This window comes from Bos indicus, chromosome 4 (assembly GCF_029378745.1).
Source record: "Bos indicus isolate NIAB-ARS_2022 breed Sahiwal x Tharparkar chromosome 4, NIAB-ARS_B.indTharparkar_mat_pri_1.0, whole genome shotgun sequence".
In the NCBI taxonomy this organism is placed as follows: Eukaryota; Metazoa; Chordata; class Mammalia; order Artiodactyla; family Bovidae; genus Bos; species Bos indicus.
In genome coordinates this window covers 85,789,927-85,815,947 of record NC_091763.1, presented here as the reverse complement: position 1 = coordinate 85,815,947, position 26,021 = coordinate 85,789,927, and the positions used below count along the sequence as shown (strand labels likewise).

The following is a 26,021-nucleotide window of genomic DNA, read 5'->3' as shown; positions in this document are numbered from 1 at the left end:
CTCTAATGGGAGGACAATAACCCACATCAGAAGCCTCACCTTTGCATCATTTTTCCTGAAAGTATTGCTCTAAAGTTCCAATTCTTCATTGTGATAAGAGAACCAAATCCTAGCAAACACAGAATTCTTTGGCAAAAGGGAAAAAGGGTGTTTCTAATTTTCATACAACCTGATGCCTTTTGAGAAATGTAATCTGCACATAAAACCATAAAATTAGCTTTAAAAAAGTTAAAATAGGGAACACATTAAGGGACACTATCTTATTTGGGGGAGGAATATTCCAGCCTTAATATAATTAACATTACTGCAAACCTGTTTCCTTAGACTGAGAGACACACTAAACAAAAAATATACATTCCAGTAACAATAGGTGAGACCTGTTTTTTCATTCCTAAGTAGAAAAATTTAATACTTACATCTTGGTTATCACAGCCCACCATCTCACCATAGGATACCTAGTTAAAAGAAAATTAAATATTTTTATTATGACTATATTAACAAGCACCTAAATTCAAATAACTGTTTATGATACTGTAAAGAAAATAGAGGGAAATACACAGAATATACAACTGAGTTAAGAAACAGGGCATGTAGCCTTATACAGTTTACGGGTTTTTTTTTTCTGAAGGATTTTTGGGAGCAGGGGTGTACAGCAGGATAACAGAGAAATTACATGCTCTTTGAAAGTCTATAAAAACTTGTTCTATAAACTACCTTGACAAAAGAGTCAATTTTTTGAGTGGTTCCTTTAATAAAGATTTTAAGTTTCTTTCTTGGTTATCAACATAAAGTTTTTTTTTACTTTTTCTTGGGTCATGTTCGGTCATATATATTTTTGCAGTCAGTAGTCTATTCTACTGAAACTTCTAAATTATCTGTTTATTACATGTCATTTCTCATTTTTCTTTTTGCTTTTCATCACTAGCTGGAGAGTATGTGGATACCAACGCACAAGGACAAGAAGATGGGTCTCTAACATAGTAGTTAAATGTATTTTAAAGATTTTGTTTAATATTCAGCCTTATTTATTTCCTCATAAAGTGGAACAACCTACCTATAATTAAAGACATAAGGATTTCCCTGGCTTTCCTTTTTTGGTATTTATCTATTTCTAGATATGCAGCGGAAAAGAATTCCACTGTGCAATATATTAAGTGGCTCTATACTCTGACAGAAAATCTTAGCACTCCGAAGAGCACAAAATGAGAGGGATCAGACAGAGTGCGACACAGTATTCATAGAGATCTCATTCATCATTTCCACCAAGCATCCCAGAAGACAGTTTACAATGGTCTTCTTGAGACGGTTTTGCAGTCATCATGAACATGTCTTTTTATCAGAAGCAGGAAGAGGATATAATAAAAAACCAAAGGTATTTTACTGGAGTAAAAAGAACACTAAAAAAATGAAACAGCTCTTTTCCTATTTTATTCAGATTATGCTTCTATAGACACGTCAGACTCATACCTGATTACAAATGCAGTATCGTGGTTCATTGGGGTCATAAGTCCAATCAACCTGACTGTTGGAATCAGATTCTGGTACCACTGTTGCTTGTTGGGAAATTTCCTGTACAACAGTTGATGATGAAGAACATGATGACAAGGAAGAAGAGGAGGAAGAAGATGATGACTGTTGGCTTGAAGACTTGTTGTTGTTTCTGAAAAAGCAGTATCAGTTTTATTTGCTCAGCATCCAGAAGAACTTAATTGAGAGTAACTTCTAATTAATGGCATGAAATGAAATAACAGTAAATATACAAAATACTCTTTAACACTCAAGCCATCTGATAAATGGATGTAAAAGCACAAGTGTTTAGAGCAAAAAGAGCAACATTTTTCATAATAGCTTATTTTTGTTTCAGATTTTGTTTTCTGGAAAACAAAGATATTCAAAGGAAATTCTTTTAAAATATTTCAAAGTTTTTAGAATAAACTTTTAATCTGTTACTTCTTACCACTGTTTAAAGAGTAGGCCATCCTTTTAAGAATTAGTATTAGTTATGGCTTCCGTACAGACATTCTTTGTATTTTTAAGCAAACTGAATACTCTTGATTAGAATCAAAAATACAAATACACGGAAGCATTTGATGAAAATGATAACCATCATCTGATATGGGAATACTCACCTATATAGAACATGAAGCAGAGTGTGTTAAAATCCACAAGAAATTTACCATTATACATATGCTAACAAATTTTAAAAATATGAAACTTTATCATCAGCAGTTATAATAAATTTGGGTCACTAAATGAATTTTTAGATATTTAGCACTTTTGTGGTAACTCTACATTGATCATTCTTTTAGAGATTCATCCACAGGAAGCACAGGAACACAGAAAATATAACATTTACTGACAGAAAATATATTTAAAAATAAACTGATACAATTATGATATAATTCTTTTGGACTAGCAACTGAACTCTCATTATGTATGAACACCTAACACATGCAGGTACTTTGGAAAGATGGTGCCAAATGCTATTAAGTTTTCATATGTGTGCTAAGTCGCTTCAGTCATGTCTCATTCTTTATGATCCTATGGACTGTAGCCCATCAGGCTCCTCTGTCCATGGGATTCTCCAGGCAAGAACACTGGAGTGGACTGCCATGCCCTCCTCCAGGGGGTCTTCTGGAACCAGGGATTGAACCCACGTCTCTCATGTCTCTTACACCGGCAGGCAGGTTCTTTACCACTAGCGCCACCTGCAAAGCCCCTTTCACATGTATGCGTTCATACAATCATCCTAAGAATCGTATCTACAAAATCTAGGGATATTTTCATAATATCAGTTTAGGAGACATAATATCAAGGACTAAGACAATTTGTTCTTAATTAAAATGAAGACCAGAAAACACATGGCAGAACAAGGGGTTATAAGTTAGAAAAGGTTTCATTAATGGTTTATCTTAATGAACAAAAGAAAGCAATGAGAGGTCATCTATTAATAACCCCAATTCAAGACTTTAGAAAAATCAAGGTTTCTTAGAACTTTTTAAGGACTTTACCTCTTTCTAGGTAAGTCATTGTGAAGTAAATGTCATGTCTTCCCACCTCCCCAGAGTTCACCCTGACCCATTATATATATACATGCATGTGTGTGTGTGTCTGTGTGCTGAGTCGTGCCTTACTCTTTGTGACTCCAGCAGCTATATTCTGCCAAGCTCCTCTGTCCATGGGATTTCCCCGGCAAGAATACTGGAGTGGGCTGCCATTTATGACTCCAGGGGATCTTCCTCCCGACCCAGGGATTGAACCCGAGTCTCCTGTTTGGCAGGTGGATTCTTTACCACTGAGCCATTTGGGAAGCTGCCTCTGTTTACTACACGGAAGCCCAGCTGGATGCTAGGTAGTCTGCACACTCAGTAAAGGTATGAGCTACTATAACAATAAAACTTACTTGCTCTTTCTCCCACTCCTTGAGTCGGCTGTTGATGAGCTGGCGTTCTGTGTTAATGTAGTCATGAGCGCAGATGATGATGAATAGCCAGCTGCTTCCCGGGGCATGGAAAACTCTTTTCCCAGCTGAAAGTCATTATTCTTAAATGCTTCATAACTGGCCTTTAAACTTGATGTCCTTCGTCCCTCTTTCATCTTAAAAAAGGCAGTCATTGATATTATTAATACATATAAATATGCACATTTTCTTTTGTCTATTTACAGCATTATTTTGGCTTATCTAATATTATTTTGTTTTAAACCATTATGTTCATCATTGTAATTTAAGTTATTTTACATAAAGATTTAGGATCAGTTTTTACCCAGTTACGAGGTAACTACAGGATGGGTAACTTAATTCGGAATATAGATGATAGCCAGCACAGAAATGAACAAACTCAAGGCAACCTAAGTTCCAAGGCTACAGAGAAAGCCCTGGAACGGGAAGAAAGAATAAAGTATTGTCCCAGCTTTAAACATTAGCTATCATAAAACTAGGATTAAAAATGAAACTATACAATGCAAGAAAACTCTTTTTGTTCACATCAAGTTATTTCTGCTAGAGTCTGCCAAGGATTCAGACAAAACTTAACATTCCGTTTCTAAACCTTTTCTTTTTTACCTGAGCTGTAGCTTGAACTGCTTGAGCTGCTGCCATGGTAATTGCCCCCGCACCAGTTCCTGAAGATAAGGAGCCAATATTATAGGATGCCAGAGGTTGGGAGGAATTCACATTGTAAGCGTTGTTGGAAGCGGCCGTGGAATTATTATTTCGACAACCTGTGTAGAATTAAAGAAGGAATGAAAATGGTTAGACAGAACAAAATGTCAGTGAGCTTAAAGTATATTATTTCTCAGCACAGATACAATGATTAAATTAAAAATTTCATGTCACAAATTTTCTTTTTTTTTTTTTTTCTTCTTACGGTAGACTCTAACCAGGTAAAGAATCTGTATAATTAACCTTAAATGCTGTCATTCCCCTTTATTTTAATAAAAACCAAAAAAGAAAACAATCACATTTAAGATAATAAACTTACCTAGAGTATTTTCCTTAGAGGCATCTGATGTTAGGGTAGATAAAAGAGCTTCAGATTTAAACTTCTTTTCAGGTAAATGATCTGTTGTCGTATGGTGAGAGGTTGGGTTATATTTCCTTTCTGAATATAAATAAAGAATTCATGTGTTTTTAAATTTTAGAGAACTATGGGCAAGGCATAATACATTCATCTGATTATAAACCAAAACAACATTATGTTTTCTGAGAAGACAAGAGAAATAGAACTCTTTGTGCCACATGTCTTATTAACAGCTGACTGCTCAGACATTTAAAAAACTTCAGTAGCAAAGCAGCGAAGTAAGCCATGATGCATACTGGTTTCATATATAACATGAGAGATTTTTTTTTTTAAAAACATTACCTACAATTTAAAATATTTTTCAATCAACTTTTCATATCAAATTGATTTGTCAAAAAAAGGCATCAGTACAGTCAATCTAGTCAGCTAGCATCTGACTAAACCACTCATTTACTCACTAACTCAACCATTTGAGACTTTATTATATGCCAACAGTAGGCTAAGCACTTGAGAAAGGATGAAAAAGAACACTCCCTAGAGAGAAACAGGTTATTTGTATCTAGAGAGTATACACTGCTGTTAGTACCACACATTCTTCCTTTGAGAATGCCAGGGAAAACAGACTACCTGTTCCCAAATCAAATATGCTCTTCCCAAATGAAGAAGATAAATCTGCCAGTAGTTGCAATGAAAAACTGTATCTCACAAGATAAAAGAAACAGGAGGATATCTGTTTCTCAATCGGTTGTGCAGAGCTAATGAAAGAGAATATATAGATGATACAATGAATTTTTAATTGTTTTTAAGATTTTAGCTCTCCTAAATCAAACTTACTCTCCACTGGAGTATGTGAGTGAGCATGGTGATTGTTCACTGGCTGTGAAGGAGTGTCTAATTCCAGAGATCCTAAAAAACCAAAAAAAGAGAGATAAGCACAGAGATACACTGCCATGAGATGTCACCAGAGAACTTTACACATCAATCAGCTACAGGACTGTGGACCCTTAACCAGCAGAGGACCAGCAAGCTCTGATGTCTATGCCTGTACCATTTTAGTCAAACACAATAGAGGGTCATCACTGCCTATTTTACCCTGCGCCAATCTTATCCTCTTTCTAAACAGTAAGTAATCCATTTTTTAATATTCACCTTTAAGTACAAAATGGGTCAAGGCATGCTAATGTCTGGCTAAGGAATTCACCACATTTGGTACCACATAAGTGGATGAATGGATGTTATAATTTCATTACTGATGAGACCTGAAAAACTCAACCTAGTGTTAACCGAGTTGAAGACCTTTTAATGGGAGATCCTAAAGTATCAGGTGATGGGACATTACTATAGGAAAGAAAATTCTTTGATCATTAAAATGATATATGAATGTAAAGACTTCTAAGGGAAGTTAGGGATTTTGCTTGTGAAAAGTGATGCATAGATCTCTACCTCCAAGTTTTAAAATACTTTTAAAGAATGTCCTCAGTTTATCTTGGTCCCTTGAGATGAAATTATGGCAGGGCACAGGGTGGAGCAGTTTTCATAACTTGATCTGATGACTTTCATATGCTTGTGTCCTTACAGAGGATGCTTCATTAACCTCCCTGAGGTATTGAATAGGCATGGATTTACTGCTACTCACAGCTATTATCAGCATTTCAAGAAAACAAAACATTTTATTTTGTCTCAAGATACTTATCATCCTCAGATAGGATTCCCTTGGAATGAAGTATCACAAATAAATTAGATAATCATCTAAAGTGATGGACCTATTTTTGAACACAAAAATGCAACTATTGTACCAAGGATTCATGTGTGGTTGTGCCCTAGCTGACCTGTAGAGAGTATATGAATAGAGATATATGTAACCTAACACTCTAAAGAAACCTTTCATCCATGTGTAGAAACAGGTATATGTTCTTGCTACTGATATGCACCAAGAAAAAAGATGCCTGAACCTTTAGTTAAATTATATTAGAAATCGGCCATAATACTGACTTGATTCAACTAACATTTAGTGAGTGCCTACTCAGGGCTTACCATGGCACCATCCGCTTTTATGGACACTGTCTATTTAGGCTGAAGAGCTAAATTCGTTCAAGAGACAGAGCTCATGTCTCCATTTTGGGGAAATCTCCTGAGTTAAACCCTAGGAATGATAAGAGTAAATTATAGCAGGAGATCAAGTCCAAACAGTCCAACTGCTGGGGACCAAATGATCCCACCAGGTGCCTCTGTCCACCAAGGAGCAGGATCTGAGAAGTGTCTACGGAACCAGTGTCTCCTCGGTGACGTGCACATGCATTGCAGAGAAACATGAAAATGGCTTCTTACTGAGAAGAGAAGTTTAGGAAAGACTTCTTTGAGAAAAAGAGGAGATGCTGAAGAACTCATTAAAATCTTTTTCAGTAGCACAATTGAGGGAAAGCTTTAAGGAAGTTCTTAACAAAAAATAACCACTTTCCTCAACACATAAGTGCCTAAACAAACCATGTAATGCCAGATGATTGACTTGTTTCTAAGATGCTTGCATTTCTTTAAATCTTTGTCCCTACCATTCATCTTACTGGCATATGTACATTATTAAAAAAAGAAAATGACTTAATATGTTATCGTCATACAGAGCGAGTGGATGATATATAATTTCTCCAAGTATCCACAACCCAAACAGTCCAACTGCTGGGGACCAAGTGATCCCACCCAGGTGCCACCATCCACCTAGAAGCAGGATCTGAGAAGTCTCTGCAGAACCAGTGTCTCCTCGGTGATGTGCACATGTATTGCCCAATGGTGATGGAAAATTGTAAATTTTACTTACGCCTCTCTAGTATCTCTGTAATCCCAGCATTATCAGCTTCCAGCTCCATTTTAAATTTAGCCAGTTCCTGATCCAGCTTTCTCAAGTGTCGATCTACCTGTTTCAAAGAAGATCAAAGATAACCACCACAATTTGGGACACTATTAAAGTGTCAGTTTAATGAGGAAACCTAAATTTTACTTCTTTTAGTGCATCTGCTCTGGATCCTTGAGCAAGTCAATTAACCTACACTATAGGTTTTTATTCTATAAAATGAGGTTGCTAGGCTAAATATCTCCCAAGTCTCCTTGAATACATTTTAAGAAACCAGAATTGCAATTTGTCAGAAAATGTTTGGAGGAAATAGGCTATGAAACATAAGCAAAGATGAGGGGTGGGTGGCATAGGAAACTTTTCATATATGCCTTGGGATTACTTTCAGCCTAATCTCCTCCTCCTTATAACAAGACCATCCACACTGCCAGACCATAGTAACTGTTACTTACAGTAAGGAATGAAAGATCCTCAGTCTACAAACAAAGAGCCTCCTATACTTTACACATACATTTCTCTAAGGCAGGAAAGCATACCATTATACTTGTAAACATTTATGTAAAGAGTTGAAACAAAAAGGGCTTTTAGCCAGAAAGTTCCATTCTACAAAAAGCTTGGTCAAAATGGTTTTCTTGAAATACTGTCGCACTTGGTTAAGGTGGCAAAATTGTATATTCTCATTCACCTAGAGATGTCTGGACTGACTTCTGAAAATTTTATAATACCTCAAACTAACAACAAGTCTTCATTTATTTTTTTAAGCTTAATATTAAATATGGAGAAGGCAATGGCACCCCACTCCAGTACTGTTGCCTGGAAAATCCCATGGATGGAGGAGCCTGGTAGGCTGCAGTCCATGGGGTCACTAAGAGCTGGACACGACTGAGCGACTTCACTTTCACTTTCCATTTTCATGCATTGGAGAAGGAAATGGCAACCCACTCTAGTGTTCTTGCCTGGAGAACCCCAGGGACAGAGAAGCCTGGTAGGCTGCAGTCCATGGGGACGCACAGAGTTGGACATGACTGAAGTGACTTAGCAGCAGCAGCAATATTAAATATCTCAATACTTTTTCAAATTTACTGCTTTGAAGTCAAACCAAAAAAAAAAAAAAAAAAACAAAGTCTTGAAAAATATTCATGTCATATTATTAGCAATACCTTTTTTCAAATTCTAATGTCCCTCTTAATCACTGTCATAATTAAGAGTAACTTTCTTACAAATATCAAAATGTCTCCCATACATCAGAAGGCAAAAAATTAAGTAAGACTGTCAATGAAATAATGTGTATGTAAGTGAGGGGTAGGGAAGAAGAGTACCAAAAGACAATCTGTGGGTGTTAGAGGCCAGGAAATGTGTTTGGTGCATTAAAAGGACTATGTTTTCTAGTCCTTGCTCAAACCTCTTGAGGTAGGCTAGTACTGTCTCCATTTCATAAGTGAAGAAACTAGGCTCAGAAAGGTTAAGCAACACCTGCAAATTCAATAGCTAATGCATTACAGAAACAAGACTTAACTCTGATCTGTTTGTAACGAATTGTGCTTCACTGTTTATACCTAACATTGCCTTCTGAATTTCCACATGCAGGAGCCAATTTCTTAACTGAAAGTAATATAATTCAAATTGAAAAAACATAAAAATATTGTATTATTATTTATATTTTATATATAAACAGCAATCATTGAGATGTTGGTTTGTGACTTTTCAATTAATTCAAAGCCCAATTTTCCTTCCATCTTCACACACGTGTTATTTTTCAGAGCTTTGTAAAAGCTCTACAATATTTAAAATCCTATAGGCTCGGAAAAGGCAATGGCACCCCACTCCAGTACTCTTGCCTGGAAAATCCCATGGATGGAAGACCCTGGTAGGCTGCAGTCCATGGGGTCGCTTAGAGTTGGACACGACTGAGCGACTTCACTTTCACTTTTCACTTTCATGCATTGGAGAAGGAAATGGCAACCCACTCATGTTCTTGCCTGGAGAATCCCAGGGACGAGGGAGCCTGGTGGGCTGCCTTCTATGGGGTCGCACAGAGTTGGACACTACTGAAGCGACTTAGCAGCAGCAGCAGGGTCACATCTATATTGTAGACACACGCTCCTATTCAAAGAACCTGCAGGTAACTGAGCATCCTTTAATGGAACCGCCTTTCAATAATAAAGTATGAACACAGACCTCTTATTCAAGAATATCTCTTACACTGTCAAAATTTAATCTCAAGGGAAATCAGAAAAAATACTCATGCTTAAATTCCAAGTCTACTTAATGCAATGAAAATACTCCACCACCTTTCTTACCTACAACTATATTACTAATAAATACTGAGTTCCTATTGTGTGCATCAGTTCCGTTCAGTTCAGTCACTCAGTCATGCCCGACTCTTTGCAACCCCATGAACTGCAGCATGCCAGGCCTCCCTGTCCATCACCAACTCCCGGAGTTCACTCAAACTCACGTCCATCGAGTCGGTGATGCCATCCAGCCATCTCATCCTCTGTCGTCCCCTTCTCCTCCTGCCCTTAATCCCTCCCAGCATCAGTCTTTTCCAATGAGTCAACTCTTCGCATGAGGTGGCCAAAGTACTGGAGTTTCAGCTTTAGCATCATTCCTTCCAAAGAACACCCAGGACCCATCGCCTTTAGAATGGACTGGTTGGATCTCCTTGCAGTCCAAGGGACTCTCAAGAGTCTTCTCCAACACCACAGTTCAAAAGCATCAATTCTTTGGCACTCAGTTTTCTTCACAGTCCAACTCTCACATCCATACATGACCACTGGAAAAACCATAGCCTTGACTAGATGGACCTTTGTTGGCAAAGTAATGTCTCTGCTCTTTAATATGCTATCTAGGTTGGTCATAACTTTTCTTCCAAGGAGTAAGAGTGTTTTAATTTCATGGCTGCAATCACCATCTGCAGTGATTTTGGAGCCCAAAAAAATAAAGTCTGACACTGTTTCCACTGTTTCCCCATCTATTTCCCATGAAGTGATGGGACCAGATGCCATGATCTTCGTTTTCTGAATGTTGAGCTTTAAGCCAGCTTTTTCACTCTCCTCTTTCATTTTAATCAAGAGGCTTTTTAGTTGCATGGCGCTGGGTAAATGGACAATACCTGAAGAATGAGAGAATCCCTGCCTTCACAGGAATTAACACTTAACTAACAAATCAAGATTTATACAAGATTTTTAACATAACAGTATAAACAAATAGTCTCCTAGACGTAACAAAAAGAAAAAGGGTCAGAAGTCACACATAAAGAAAAAACATAATATTGGGGTCTTGTAAGCATAAAGGAGCTATGAATAAGTTAGTGAATAATGGACTGTCTTCAAATAGATGGAAAGAAGGAGTAATAAGGAACTAAAGAATGTATAGAGACACAAAAACAAAAAAGCATTTTTGTCACAGATGTAGACGGTATAAAGAGGTGATGCCTGCATAGGTGTAGACAGTACAGAAGACAAGTGTTAGAATTTCAGTTGGGAGGGAGGGGTTGGGGTGAAATGAAGAATACCTCCCTAACACATACCTCCCTAACCCATTCCATCTCTGCATTTAAGAGCCACTTAATTATATTAAAGACAGTACTAATAAGGTTTATTATATTGGACATGGAACAACAGACTGGTTCCAAATAGGAAAAGGAATACGTCAAGGCTGTATATTGTCACTCTGCTTATTTAACTTCTATGCAGAGTACATCATGAGAAACGCTGGACTGGAAGAAGCACAAGTTGGAATCAAGATTGCCGGGAGAAATATCAATAACCTCAGATATGCAGATGACACCACCCTTATGGCAGAAAGTGAAGAGGAACTAAAAAGCCTCTTGATCAGAGTGAAAGAGGAGAGTGAAAAAGTTGGCTTAAAGCTCAACATTCAGAAAACGAAGATCATGGCATCTGGTCCCATCACTTCATGGGAAATAGATGGGGAAACAGTGGAAACAGTGTCAGACTTAATTTTTTTGGGCTCCAAAATCACTGCAGATGGTGATTGCAGCCATGAAATTAAAAGACGCTTACTCCTTGGAAGAACAGTTATGACCAACCTAGATAACATATTCAAAAGCAGAGACATTACTTTGCCAACTAAGGTCAATCTAGTCAAGGCTATGGTTTTTCCTGTGGTCATGTACAGATGTGAGAGTTGGACTGTGAAGAAGGCTGAGCACCGAAGAATTGATGCTTTTGAACTGTGGTGTTGGAGAAGACTCTTGAGAGTCCCTTGGACTGCAAGGAGATCCAACCAGTCCATTCTGAAGGAGATCAGCTCTGGGATTTCTTTGGAAGGAATGATGCTAAAGCTGAAACTCCAGTACTTTGGCCACCTCATGCGAAGGATTGACTCGTTGGAAAAGACTCTGATGCTGGGAGGGATTGAGGGCAGGAGGAGAAGGGGACGACAGAGAATGAGATGGCTGGATGGCATCACCGACTCAATGAACATGAGTTTGAGTGAACTCTGGGAGTTGGTGATGGACAGGGAGGCCTGGCGTCTGTGATTCATGGGGTCACAAAGAGTTGGACACGACTGAGCAAATGAACTGAACTGAACTGATACTTGAAAATATGGAAATAACAATGGAATTCCCAGTATTAGATAGCTCAGAAAAAGCAATGGGACCCAAAGAATTAATAACTCAAAAAACCAAATTCATAATTAAAATAAACAAAGACAGAAAAGCCTCAATCACACCGTGGTGGGGAGTTTTGTAAGATAGCTTCCAATCAGTCCTACCTCCTGGTAGATTAAAAAAGATTACGAACTGATTACTATTATAAGCAACTATCAGACAATGAGAATTCTTTTTATTCAATTCACCATTACTGTACTAAATCAAATTTGAAGCTGGAAAGGAAGCAGATCACAAGATTTAACTTTAGCTATAAAGCACCAGAATATTTAAAACAGTATTAAACAGTCATAGCAAGAGCTGAGCTGAACATGTCTGAAAGCTATTACTATCTATTGGGTTGGTCAAAAAGTTTGTTTCAGGTTTTCCTATATCACCGTTTGGAAAAATCCAAACAAACATTGTGGTCAACCCCACAATGTTTAATGCTGAACAGGTAAAGCACCAATCCTAGCTGATCACCATAACAGCCCCACAGGTATAAGGTAAATCAAGAATCTAAGTTATTCCATCCCTCCACCTGACCCTATAAGATGGCTAAGATTGATTTATAGTAGTAAACAGGGTACTGAGCCAACTGAGAAACTTTCCATTAACTACAGGTTTCTAACACAAGGCTGACCACAAAGCCTAATTATTGATTTGTTCCCCAGTTAATGTCAATAAATGCCAGCCACAGACGTTTCCTTATTCTACAACCCTAAATCATATCTTACAACCCCAAAGCATAACCACTTTAAATGTACTATCCTTCTGAGCTTTTCAGAGACAAAGGGAATTCTGTCAAGATTATTTTTCAACATATTTAAGATCACAAAAACATTTAAGTCACACTTGGCCTCTGAATAAAACAAATAAATCCTCAGCCTTTAATTATTTTTGCATAGAGCTGTAATCCCTTAGCCTTTCTCTCTTGTCTCTCCCCGTTTTCCAATATTCAAATTTCAAAATGTGTTACCTGATGGACTCAAACTGAACTAAATATAGCTTCTTAAAAGTTTTCCCATGATTTTATGGCTTCCAACACTGACAAATTGTGAAAGTTAGATGTTGAGTTGCCCTTTCCCAATGAGCACTCAGTCTACAATGTTCTAAGTTAAAAACCATGGCAATAAGCGATAAATTTCTATCCATGAAGAGATGGAGTAACAGCGAATAGAGAGGGTAAACTGCAGAAGAAAGAAATGATGGCAAATTATTTCTCTGATGATCTATCATGAAAATGATTCTTCACATTCTGAATTATACTTAAACTGGATAAAAATTTGATCTACCTTTAGGGTGAATCAAATACTTAGGCCTTAGCACATAAACTACATCTAATCATTCTCCTAAAACACAATAAGGATAGGAGACAAATCAAAAGGTCAAGCTCATATAATATATTTCCTTAATTAGAGTATCAGATGAGGAATTCTCAAATTTATAGGTAAGATGTGGGCCTGAAATATAATCATCTGAGGAATAAACCAGGATATAAAAAAGGAGCAAGTTCAAGGGTATTTAGCAATGTAAGAGGCTGCTAAAACCATTCAGGCATTCACAAAAAGCTCAAGCTTTATCACAGTATATATAAATCACCTTTATTAGGTATTGTAATCTAATATGGCTTTATGACAGTGACATCTGGCTGAGGAACACAAAAAAGTGTTTAATGACTATGAGTATCAGGATTCTAGAAGGAAATTATTTTAATAAGATAGGTTTTTTTTTTTTTTTTTTTTCAGTCTGTTAGTCAAATTCCACTAAGCCTACTTAAAGTATTCGTTTGTTTCAATAAACGTCTAATTTCAAAATTTCTTCATTTGTGGATATTTATGTGGTCTCTTGTTTTCCCTTAATAAATGAAGTAGTACGGTGCTAGTCACAGAAATAAAAAAATTTACTACCAGTTTTAAAAGTAAATAAACTATTTTAATAACGAAGAATACAATTAAATACTGTGCTATAGAAAACACTGAGAGGCAGAATCAAACACAATTAATTATACTCAGATGCTGTATCTTAAAAGCTGTAAAAATAATACCTGCTTACTTTACACTGTCATAGTAATATGCTTAGGCAAAGCCATACATACAGTCTTCTCTAAAGTGTATTCCATGCCTCAGTTTAAAATCCTTCACTGGCCTCCCACTGCTCTGAAACTAAGAACACTGCTGCACTGGCTTTCAAGCCCTGCAAGTGTTGGGTTCGCATGTCCCTCTCATACCTCTCTTCTTCCTTTTCATGACACACCAACCACACTGGCCTCTCTCCCGGTTTAATCTGTCAGACCCTTTTCCACCTAAAACACTGCACTTGGTCCATCATCTGCTTGAAATGTTCTTCCTTAAGCTTGTCACATAGCTGGCTCTTTCTCACCTTCCAAGAACTACCTCAGAGGTCACCTCCTTAGGACTATGCTTATCCTGATAAGCAGACTCTTCATAGCCTCCACTGGTTATTCACTCTTTCCCCCTCTTTCCACAATGTTTATTTCCTTCATAGCCCTTAGCAAAGTCTCCAATAATCTTTATTTAATAGTTTGCCCTATTCACTGTCCAGCTATATCATTACTGCCCATTTTGCACCAGTGACCACTCATATCTGGATATCTATGAATATTTGCTGAATGAGTGAAAGTTATACCCTCCCACTATGTAGAACTGTACAGACAGAAGTATCACTGTTTATTTGGTAAAAGATCTGTAAATAAAAATTATTGTATTTTGACACTTACACTATATCCTGTCCACTCACCTCTGCAGCACAAAGCACTCTAACCTTCCATATGTTAAATGTGATAGGAATTTAATGAGGGTGCATAATTGATTTTTAACATTTTAACAATTATTTATTCATGAGAAATGATGTTAGAGAAGTAAAACAAGAAGCTAAGAGTTAACACGATGACTTCCAGGGCCTAGCAATTCTCAGATAAAGATGAATATACTCAGAGGAGAAGTCTGAACTTGAAGAATAATTATGGTATAATTGCTAAAGCTAAGTGTTCACGTGGAAAAGTAATGGAAACATGTTTCTCAGCTTGGGTGGTGAGTGGGGAGTGGGAACGAGAGGAAAACTGGCATTTGACAGAACAACGCTTTACCGTGTGGCGTTTGGTCTCATCAGCCTCCGGAGCTGGGGATGAAGATGAGAGGAAATTACCTCTACAAGAGAACCAAGAGGACAGAGTAACAAGCAATAAAGGTCAAGGACAGAACCCTTTCAAACACCAACCACTCTGAGCGATACCCAAGGAGACTGAGAAAGGCCATGAGGGTGGGAGGATGATGAATTAACATAAAATCTCAAGAAGGATGGATTATATAATAAGGATATCATGGTCACATGGAATGAGTATTTAATGAGACATAAGGAGAAAGGGGGGGGGAAGAGTAAAAGAAAGGAAAGGGGAGGGAAAGGACAGGACAGAGACAGGAAAGAGTAGAGAAAAAGCAAAAGGCAGTCTTAGAAATAAATCATGAGGGAATGGGGGGAAAAAAAACAGGTTTAATTTGGCAGAGCTCAAAGGGATGCAGTGGCTTCAGGAAGTAGAAAACTTGTTAGAGAAATGAGATGAAGTGAGTTTATTAAAGAGTGAGGATCTACTATCTGCCAAACTATGAGGTGGGTGGGTGTGGGTGTGTGTGTGTAGACAGATGTAGGTAAGAGATACAGAGACAGATGTAGATATGTGTATATATGTATACAGATGTACCTATATTTGTCTATTTCTATCTCTCTCTGTTGAAAGAGACAAAGAGACCCAGAGAGCACTGGAAGGCACAAATCAATTCTGTAATTTTACAGATAAGGAAACTGAAGTTCCAGGATTATATCAATTTTCCAAATTCCTGCTGTCAGTGAAGTGGCTGAATTCACATTTGCATGAGTCCATTATGGGTCCTTGGTTTTTAACCCATTCATTACATTGCATTCACTTTGTTACATCATTTTTTATTACTTCAATCTCTAGCCTAAATAATCCATCTCCCTCATAAAACTCTTAATTTTTATTTTCACTCTGTTTTTCCATGACCTCTTAGTGAAATGCTTTCCCCTCAATACTATGCTGAATCCAGGTGCCTGAGGCTCTAAATAAATTCTGTTCAAAACTCATCTCATACCTCTAAGAAGCCAACAGTAACTCTGCTTGATTTAGTTCAATCTTTACCAGATCCCTTTAATATCCAAATGTATTCATCTTTATTTGTTAACATGTTTCTGTAACAGGCTCTCCATTTTACTGTGGGCATCTTCCCAACTAGGTAACTTGAGGTCAGGAGCATTTATAACATTTACTCTTCATTCCTCCACTGTACCTACATAAAACTCCATTACACCAAGTACAGAGTCGATGAACAGTGCGGTTTGTAAACAAGAGACGGATACATACACCCATTTAAAAAGCATATGTTTGTTATATATTCTTTTTCTAAATGCATGAAATACTTTTAATAAAGGTGTAAAAGTAGTAAAATAAAATAGAAATGAAAGATTAGAATCAAAGAGCTACATGGTTTAAAAAGCAGGTAGTTTTTAAATAAAGATTGACAACTAGTCACTATATGTGAGGAAGAATGATACCAAACAAATTAGCCTTGTATTCAAATATAATGTCTTTCTCTATGTTTATAGACTTAATTCAAGACCAAAACAATTAAGAACTTTATTTGGGTTTATTCCACCATAAATCAAGCCACCAGCCCACTCTACCCGTCTTTAGGCAGCATCTTTTATGAAACTGTTTTTAGAGTAACTGTACGAACAAAAGAGCCTAGGTCGTTATAGCCATTAAAATATTTTCACTATATCAAAGCAATTAGCCATTTCTGTGGTTTTACACAACATATATTTTCTAGTTTAGTATAGCACTCACAATGCATAGCGTACGGGGTATGCACCTTTTATCTGTGTCTTGCTCACCAATGACACCTATATTAACATGTACCTGTTCAATAAAAAAACTGTACCCAGACAAGACAAAAATAAGATATGAATCAATATGCTAAAGCAAATCAAAAGGAAGCATTTGTCTCCAGCTTTAACTTGCTTTGAGGCAGAACCAAAAAAGAGTATTTCCTAAAACATAAACTTTGGGAGATACTATACATTAAAAAAAAAAAAAGACTATAACAGCCTGAGAAATATTGCATATATATATCTTCTTAGTGATTTCAATCGTTAAGAAGTGCTGCTGCTACTGTTAAAAAAAAGAAAAACAATTTTAAGTTTATTTAATCTTGTATTTCCCAGTTTTGCCACATGTGCCAGTTGCTGGAGTACTATCTACTGAATATCACTTAATAGACAGCTGAGTACTATCTATTAAGAGATTCAAATAAGTCCCTTTTTCATTTTAATCAGACTACAAAAAACTGTCAGCACAATCCCCTTAGGTGTGTTCTGCCACAGAAACAATCTCAAGATGATTTATCAGACAAGTAAACACACTACCTTAAGAAGATAAAAATTAGTAAAATAAAGTTAAACATCTATTTTAATACAAAAAAACCCTAACATCAGCTACAATCTTACAGTGACGTAGATATGGCTAAATGTAAGGTTTTTAACTGACTGACTGTGGACTCTCTCTCTTCCACAAAGAAACCAAAAAGTGGACAGTGAACTCTGAAGTTAAATACAATCAAAAGAGCAGTAATTCAGTTTAGTCTGTCCTTCCTATTACATTTAAGTCAACATCATTTAAAACATAATCCATAATTCAAATACTTATGGCTATTAATTTTTACTTACCAAGTCATATATCTGGTTTGCCAACTGAACCTTCTCGTCTGCATCTTCCAAAGCTTTATAGTAATCCTGAATAAAAACATTCATGTTTCAGGAACAAATTAATAATTTAAAAATCTGTGTATCCAGGACCTATAACTGCATTTTCATTATCGTGGCTTGTTATCACTGTCAGTCATTACAGGGCTTCCCTGGTGGCTCAGATGGTAAAGAATCAACCTGCAATGAGGGAGACCCAGGTTCAATCCTTGTGTTGGGACGATCCCCTGGAAAAGAGAATGGTTATCTACTCCAGTATTCTTGCCTGGAGAATCCCATGGACAGAGGAACCTGGTGGACTACAGTCCATGGGGTTGCAAAGAGTCAGACATGACTAAGTGACTAAGCACTCAGGAACACACATTATACATAAGCCATAAAAATCCAGTTAGGGATAGGGTGGGGATGAGATAGTATTAGAAATTTTAGACAACAACCAAGGATTAAAGGAAGAGAAAAGAGATAACAAATAAACACCATCCAAGTCTAGCTATACTAGTAAAAATTATGTGAGCCAAAGAGTAATTATTTTTCTTTAAAAATAAATGTTATTTAGGATTCATCTAATTTGTAAAGAGTATTTACGTTCTCCATTTTTAAAACTTATTACAAACAACTACTGAAAGGCTTCTGACCTGCACATCCATTATGGAGTTGTTCTATAACTCTCATTTTAAGCTAGGAATCAATTCTCCCCAGTATAAAGCAAACTATTTTTTCTTAAATTCTATGAATTTCCATGAAGTGTCAAGAGTTTTTAGGGTATATCCAAGCTGTGCTACACCAAAAACCTAGTAGGAAAAAGGGATGATGAATGACTTAAGATGTGTATGTGTGATGTCTCTTACTCACACACACTTGGGCCTCCAGGTATCCTGCAAGTCAGGGTTAATTCTATAAAAGATTCTCAAGTTTTTGTTCCTAACAGAGTAATATTCCCTCCACGTGGTAAAATAAATAACACCAGTAGTTTCCAAATTTCTTTCTCAGTTGATTCTTGAACAATTCTATGAAGGTTAAGGGTAAGAGAGCCATTATTACTCAGAGATATTAAAGGACATGTCCCACATCACAAAGTCAAACTGCAGAGTCATGAGTAAATCCAGGGCTTGTAGATCGTTCTTCCAATATGTCCCCAAATTAACTAGATCGTATCTTTAAAGCAAACCTTGAGGGGAGAGCTGCTACTCATTCTAATCTGGAAGGGAGCTCTAAGTACTACAAAACTTGTCAGGATTCTGTTCTCCCGTGATTCCGCCAACGTAGGTACTTAGCAATATATGAAATATGCTTCAAGATTGCTAATTTTCATCCCAGTCTGTTGCCCAAATTGGAAGATACTACATTGAGTTGGTCAAAAATGTCATTCGAGTTTTTCCATAACATTTTATGAGCTGAATGAGCTTTTTGGCCGACCCAATAGATCTAAATTACCAAAATGCTTCAATGTTTAAAAGTTCCTACATCTGAAGCTCTAAAATGTAATGAATCATTTTTAATTTTGTACATCATTTTAAAATTCTAAAGAGCTATTGATAACTTTCCCTCACTTTGATATCCCCCAAACTATTTAATATTAAAATATCTTCCTCAGCTGTGCTGTGCTCAGTTGCTCAGTCATGTCCAATTTTCAACTGCTGAAAGTCGTGTTCAGTCTTTTGTGACCCCATGGACTGTAGCCTGCCAGGCTCCTCTGTCCATGAAATTTTTCAGGCTAGAATACTGGAGCAGGTTGCCATTTCCTATTGCAGGGGATCTTCCTGACCCAGGGATGAAATCCGAGTCTCTTAGGTCTCCTGGCAGGTGGATTCTTTACCATTGTGACTCCTGGGAATCCCCTATCTTCCTCGGAGAGTTCCAGAATTTACAGATAAATCATCCAGAGTGTTGAACACACCTTTTTGATGGATGCCATTTGTTCTTCTCGCCACTCTGGCTTATTTTTCTTTGCATTCATGAAGAATTCACTGACTCTTTGTTCTAGCTGATCCATTGCATCTAGGACATAATAAAAACATTTCATATTTAGATGACCAAACTCATACACTGAATATACATGCTTTGATGTGAAGAAAGATGTGATGTGAAAATATCTGACTACATACACTCTTTTACTTGGTCTGTAACTTAAATATGTCACATTCTAATAAAATTAATAAATATATCTTAATTATCTTAGTAAAGAAAAATTATAACTTTCCCTACCGACAATTTATTTTGTAAAATATCTGATCACATACATTTTTACTTGGTCTGTAATTTAAACATGTCATGTTGTAATAATATAAATATGCTTTATGCAATAATAAATATATATTATACTCTAATATAAATATACTGTAAATATATACTCTAATAAGTGTACTTTATAAATATATTTATAAGTGTAATATATATATATAATTTACTAATTACCTTAGTAAAAGTTATAATTTTCCCCTAGTGAAAATTTATTTTTGTTACTTCAAAACTGTTTCTGATAGTCAAAGCAGTCACCAAATATAGATTCCATCCACAGTTGTTGGCTAGTACAGGCTTGGGGTCACAAACTAATGGTATTAAGTCAGGCAGATGTGCCCAAACACAATTTCTTATTGAAAGTACTACTAGATAATCCTCACTTTTCTTTCAATAAGAAAATGTGATAAAAAGGTTTTAACCTTTTGTTATATACCATTAAGCACCACATATACAATATTATTTATCTGAGATAAGTTTTTTTCTGAAATGTGTGCTAAGAACAGTCATTTCTATGCCAAAAGAGAAAAAGTAAAGGGATTTTGTTGCTGGGTAAACTAAGGAAAACTTTTTACTATATTGTTTGGGAGATTTGCAGTGCTCAATAGTGCATCTCTTACCTTACAAAGAGGTATCTCTTGTTAATTCGTAATACCTATTAAATTTAGACAATTCTAATTATTGTAAAAAATGCTAGTTTAAAAAAACCTCTGATTTATATAATCAAGTCGAAATTGTTAGAGAACTTAACATTTGTGATATAAAGTACAAAATAACAACTACCCTTTATTGAATGCCCACTTTTGTATCAGGTACTAAACATTCTAATTTATGTGTATTTCTTTTAATCCTCAAGACCATAAAAATCCCTCAGAAGTGGTAATGTGGTTAAGGCCAATGAATTAAGTCAGTTAAGCCCTAAAATGAACTCAGATCTATCTGATGACTATGCTCCATCCTGTAGAAAATACCACTTTAGCAAATGTTTAGCATTTCAATTACATTAAAGTTAAAATGAATTTTGTGAGCAAGGTGAAGAAATACAGAATTCAGACTTTTACACTATAATGTGAACAAAAGGTGACTTCCATGATGTATCACCTTGCATTATGTACCACATAAAACCAACAGGAGGCTGAGAAAAGAAAAGTCATGATCAATGGGTATGGAAGTGTGTGCAGCGGTGGTAGAGAAGTGGGGGGACAGGTTCTTAGCTACCTCAAGATTCCCACTCTGGAACGTTCTGTTCTGATTGCTTTCCGTGATACTCCTTTCCTCCTTATCACACCCCAAAATCCAGATCTTCCCCTAACTATACTTTTCTAAGAAAATCTGTCAGCACAAGAAATTTACCTCAAACCTAATTCTATGTATAGTCTAAATACAGCTAGAACACAGGGGATCAAAAAATGTCTTCTGCAGGAATAGCCCTTAAACAGTTAAGGAGTACTTACACTTTTCCGAACCAAAGGAGTGACACGCAGCCAACAAAGTACACTGGGTTATACACTTTAATTGCGTATCACATCATTCATTTCACATTCTTAATTTTTAATACAGTATCTCTGCAAGACAGCTGGATCAGCTATATTATACTCATTTCACAAAGGGGGAAGGTGTGTGAGGTTCTTTCAGAGCATGATGGACTCCAAGCGTACTGAGCGCTGTTTTCTTATTTCAAAATTTTGCCTTGTTACCTCTAAAGTTATTTATTCTCTACCCTCTCTAAATCAAAAACATGACCATATAAACTAAATACTGCTCTGTGAAACAGCAAGGTTATTTTAGGGAAAAAGTATCCTGACCACCAAGCTATAACCAAAAGAAAAATAAAAAATTTTGCTACAGCAGACAAGAAGCTTTACTGTAAAATTTTATTTCCTTTCCCATTTTGACTGACAAACTATCATACTGTTTGACAGTTGAGAATGCATCCTTTATCGTGTAACTTTTCAAATGGGACATTCCAAGTTCACCACAGTCTCTAAATAACTACATATAACCTCTGCTTCTATGTGTTGTCCGCTCTTGAATTTTGCCTAGCATCAACTTTAACAAAAATATAAATGCTGAAATCTATGTTCTACACATAAAGTCTCAAGTCAAAATCTTCGCAACATCTATGCCGATGTGCACTAAATCGTATCTACATTCTCAAAGAAAGTACACAAACTTTTATTGCAGTCCCAAATTCGAGACAGGAGCATACATGCTCTAATGCCACCTTCTCTTGTAAGTCAGGAGAAAAGTAGTGTGGTAGACAGAAGAGGCAAGATTTGGCATTGCCAGTTCTTTTTGACAACTCCTTCTGTACTAGCGAATGAGCCGGAGGAGAGCCAAACACCAGAGCCGCTGACGTCGATGGCACGTAAGTCTGTCACTGAACGCGCGCAGCGAACAAGGGCAAACGCGCCGACTTACTCTGCACCTGCAGGTCCATCTCGCGCATCTCAGTGAAGCGATCCCTCAGGTCCATTGGAAGCTGCTCAATCACTGTCAAAGGGAGATTCCGTCAGAGGGGCGAGGCCAACGGCGAAAGTACGCGTTTACGTCACTGCGTGTGTGCGTGCGTCGAGGGGGGTCGAGAGAGCCCGCAGCCCACAACGAGGCTGCCAGTTACCGTGAGAAAGAAACATCCCCCGCCTCCCCCTCCCTCCCGCCATCCCGCCAGCCGGTCTACTCCCGCCCTCACCCGCCCGCAGGTACCCCGGACGGGCCAGCCAGCGCCGCCCACTCACTTTCCAGATAGTCCTCTAGGTACAACATCGTGGCCCTTAGAGCTGGGGGAGCGAGGGGGTCCAGGGGTTTATTTGTGTCACTCGCTGTCGCCGGAGTTTTGTCTCTTCCAATATGGCGCCTCCGCTAGCAGCACCCGCTCGGCTCCGGCGGAAAAAAAAAAAAAAAGAAAAAAAAAGGCACTTTGGCGCCTGACGGCGCTTGCCTCACCGCCGCCCGGAGCGGTCATTGGCTGGCTGAATCAATGACGTAACCGACTGGACCCCGCCCCCGCGCCCTTGTGGGAAGTGTAGTTTTAGTCCCTCCCCAACAAGCTTGAACTTGCTGGCAGTTCTCCACGTGGAAACTACAAAAACCAGGCGCCGGTGCGAGCCGTGCGCAGCAGAATCTGAAATGCGGTGCCGCTATTTATTTGTTGATTTTTTCACGGGGGATGACGGGAGTTGTATGCTCCTGCAGAACACAACTGGGAAGAACTTTTCACCTGTTCTTTCTTGCTGTGATTCCATGCCCCGACGTTTGTGAGTCATGGATTTCAAGTAGTGCTAGGCAGACGGCGAAGGTTCTAACGCTAGAATAATCAGCAAAGTTCGGGCAATTGGGATTGTTTAAAACAGAGCTCATTGCTGGAATGTATCCTCAGTAAACAGTCCCAAATACACAAATGGGACGTCTGGTTGGCTACCGTATAACTAAAATAGTTTACACTTAGAACATAGAATAAATATTTCCTGTATTGAAAGATGCATCAATAGTTCTCGATAGCCTGTTATACACTGTATTTTGAGGTCCGTCTCGTCTTCATTCTAATGTAATTGACATATACGTACACCTTCACGGGAAAAAAAGTGAGCAACCAGGAATAACGGATGATGTCTTAATATCTAATGGGTTATTTTTGCAATAACTATATAAGGTTGAATAAATAAACTGTATTAAACGTCTGTCACCCCGGACGTTGTCTTTTTCTTTCGATTACTTCCCGCGTTGGTTCAACCGTGTTATATTTAGCCCTTCACTGCTGAGTTTGTTCCCTTTTTCTTAAAAACGTTAACACTCAATAGAGATTGGGTATTGTTATTTTTCACCTGTCTTTACTTAACTTTTTTTCCCCCCAGGGAAATGTGTCTTTAGTTCCTAATTTAATATTCTATTTCTGTTTTTCATATTGGAGCTGAAACACGTTATGTATTTGCATTTCTTTTCTCCCTCCTTTTTCTTATACACTAGACTTTTCCACAGTTCTTAATCAGGAGAGTTACCTGTCTGATGAATCGCGAAGGAAATTTACCTGAGTCTCAATGAGAATTACCTAGTTTATTTTCTGTACTTTTATCTAAAATCTGGGGCTTCCCTCATAGCTCAGTTGGTAAAGAATCTGCCTGCAATGCAGGAGACTTGGGTTCGATTCCTAGGTCAGGAAGATCCCCTGGAGAAGGAAATGGCAATCCACTCCAGTATTCTTGCCTGGAAAATCCCATGGACACAGGAGCCGGGCGGGCTACAGTCCATGAGGTTGCAAGAGTTGGACAGGATTTAGCGACTTAAATCTTCCTCCCTCCCTTCCTTCTTCTGGCTGTTTTTAAGACATTTTTGATATTTTTGCAATTCACGGTGGTGAATCTAGGTTTGAATTCCTTCCTTCCCTCCCTTTCTCTTGCCTTGAAAGCACACACACACACACACACACACACACACACACAAACTTTTTTTAACCATGCTTAGGATTTAAGAGGATTTCTGAATCTCAGGAATAATGTCCTGCAACAATTATAGAAAATTCCCACCCTTTATCTTTTTAGTGTTATTTCTTATTTTTCTCCATTATATCTTAGAACATCTATAGGACATTGGTAAGAATTTCTCACTTTATCCTCCATTTCTCTTAGCCTTTCTTTTATATGATCCATCTCAAATTTTTCAAACACTTTTTAGTTTTATAAGTTCTGTTAGCTTCTCTTTTTCTGCCATTTTCTAATTTCCTATACAAATTAAGAATAGTCTGTATTCTGTTAATGGAGAAGGTGATGGCACCCCACTCCAGTACTCTTGCCTGGAAAACCCCATGGACTGCGGTTCCTGGTAGGCTACAGTCCATGGGGTCGCTAAGAGTTGGACATGACTGAGGGACTTCACTTTCACTTTTCACTTTCATGCATTGGAGAAGGAAATGGCAACCCACTCCAGTGTTCTTGCCTGGAGAATCCTAGGGACTGGGGAGCCTGGTGGGCTGCCATCTATGGGGTCGCACAGAGTCGGACACGACTGAAGCGATTTAGCAGCAGCAGCAGCAGTACTCTGTTAAATCCAGTACTGAAAATGTTATGGGTCTTTTGTGCTGTCTGCTGTGTCTCCTAACTTTTGCACATGGTGTCTGCCTCCTTGTGGGTTATTATCTGTGACTCTGTGGTGTGTTTCTGGGATTGTAACTGGAAATTCTTACAGGCCATAGTTAAAACTCGGAGAAAACAATGGCACCCCACTCCGGTACTTTTGCCTAGAAAATCCCATGGGCGGAGGAGCCTGGTAGGCTGCTAGAGTCGGACACGACTGAGCGACTTCCCTTTCACTTTTCACTTTCATGCATTGGAGAAGGAAATGGCAACCCACTCCAGTGTTTTTGCCTGGAGAATCCCAGGGACGGGGGAGCCTGGTGGGCTGCCGTCTATGGGGTCTCACAGAGTCGGACATGACTGAAGCAACTTAGCAGCAGCAGCAGCATAGTTAAAACTAAGTTTTCCTAGAGATTATTAGAATTTGCTTCTGTAAATTTCTTGGAGGCACCATCAATTCTAGTACCAGATTAAATTATCCACTTGAGGTTTATTGGATTGTACAGATTGAATGAATTTGGGCCTCAAATCAAAGTGGCTTATTATAGATTGTCAAGGGAGACTTTTTCTCCTGGAGTCCCCTGATCAAGACAGGCATGAAGCCCACTGGCCCTCACTTACTTCTCAGTATGCTTTCATTTTTCTTGCTGCCTTTCTTTTTATCCCCTGTGAGAATTTCTTCACTTGTTACTAGTACATCAATTTATTTGATTTTTTAACCCAGCATTTTTGGTTGTTTTCAGCAGGTGGTTCATTCACAATTAGCTGAAAGAACATGCTGTCAAAAATTGAAGAAATAGAAGTCCATCATTTCAGGTTAATTTGAGCTTCAGGGAGTTTAACATATTAAGGAAACAGAGATAATATATCATTTGCAATTCAGTCAATATATATCCACCACTCCAGAGAAATAAAAAAATTATAGCACTTACACC

The 26,021-nt window shown here is 37.7% G+C and overlaps 1 protein-coding gene across 3 annotated transcripts in view; it reads right to left on the bottom strand.

Moving 5' to 3' along the window:
* Positions 1-22,928, bottom strand: part of ING3 (inhibitor of growth family member 3) — a 28,428-nt gene extending 5,500 nt beyond the window's left edge. The window contains exons 1-11 of one of the 3 annotated variants that reach the window (XM_019958989.2): positions 22,756-22,924; positions 22,439-22,510; positions 19,677-19,777; positions 17,744-17,809; positions 7,333-7,429; positions 5,355-5,426; positions 4,482-4,601; positions 4,064-4,221; positions 3,404-3,597; positions 1,468-1,660; positions 417-455 (exon numbers count right to left, since the gene is read on the bottom strand). In XM_019958989.2, the coding sequence (XP_019814548.1) occupies positions 417-455; positions 1,468-1,660; positions 3,404-3,597; positions 4,064-4,221; positions 4,482-4,601; positions 5,355-5,426; positions 7,333-7,429; positions 17,744-17,809; positions 19,677-19,777; positions 22,439-22,510; positions 22,756-22,783 (1,140 nt within the window). In that variant the 5' untranslated portion in view covers positions 22,784-22,924. Of the gene's footprint in view, positions 1-416; positions 456-1,467; positions 1,661-3,403; positions 3,598-4,063; positions 4,222-4,481; positions 4,602-5,354; positions 5,427-7,332; positions 7,430-16,630; positions 17,190-17,743; positions 17,810-19,676; positions 19,778-22,438; positions 22,511-22,755 lie in introns of those variants that run through there. The other 2 variants (XM_070788060.1, XM_019958990.2) reach the window with 2 other exon arrangements.
* Positions 22,929-26,021: the final 3,093 nt, after the last annotated feature.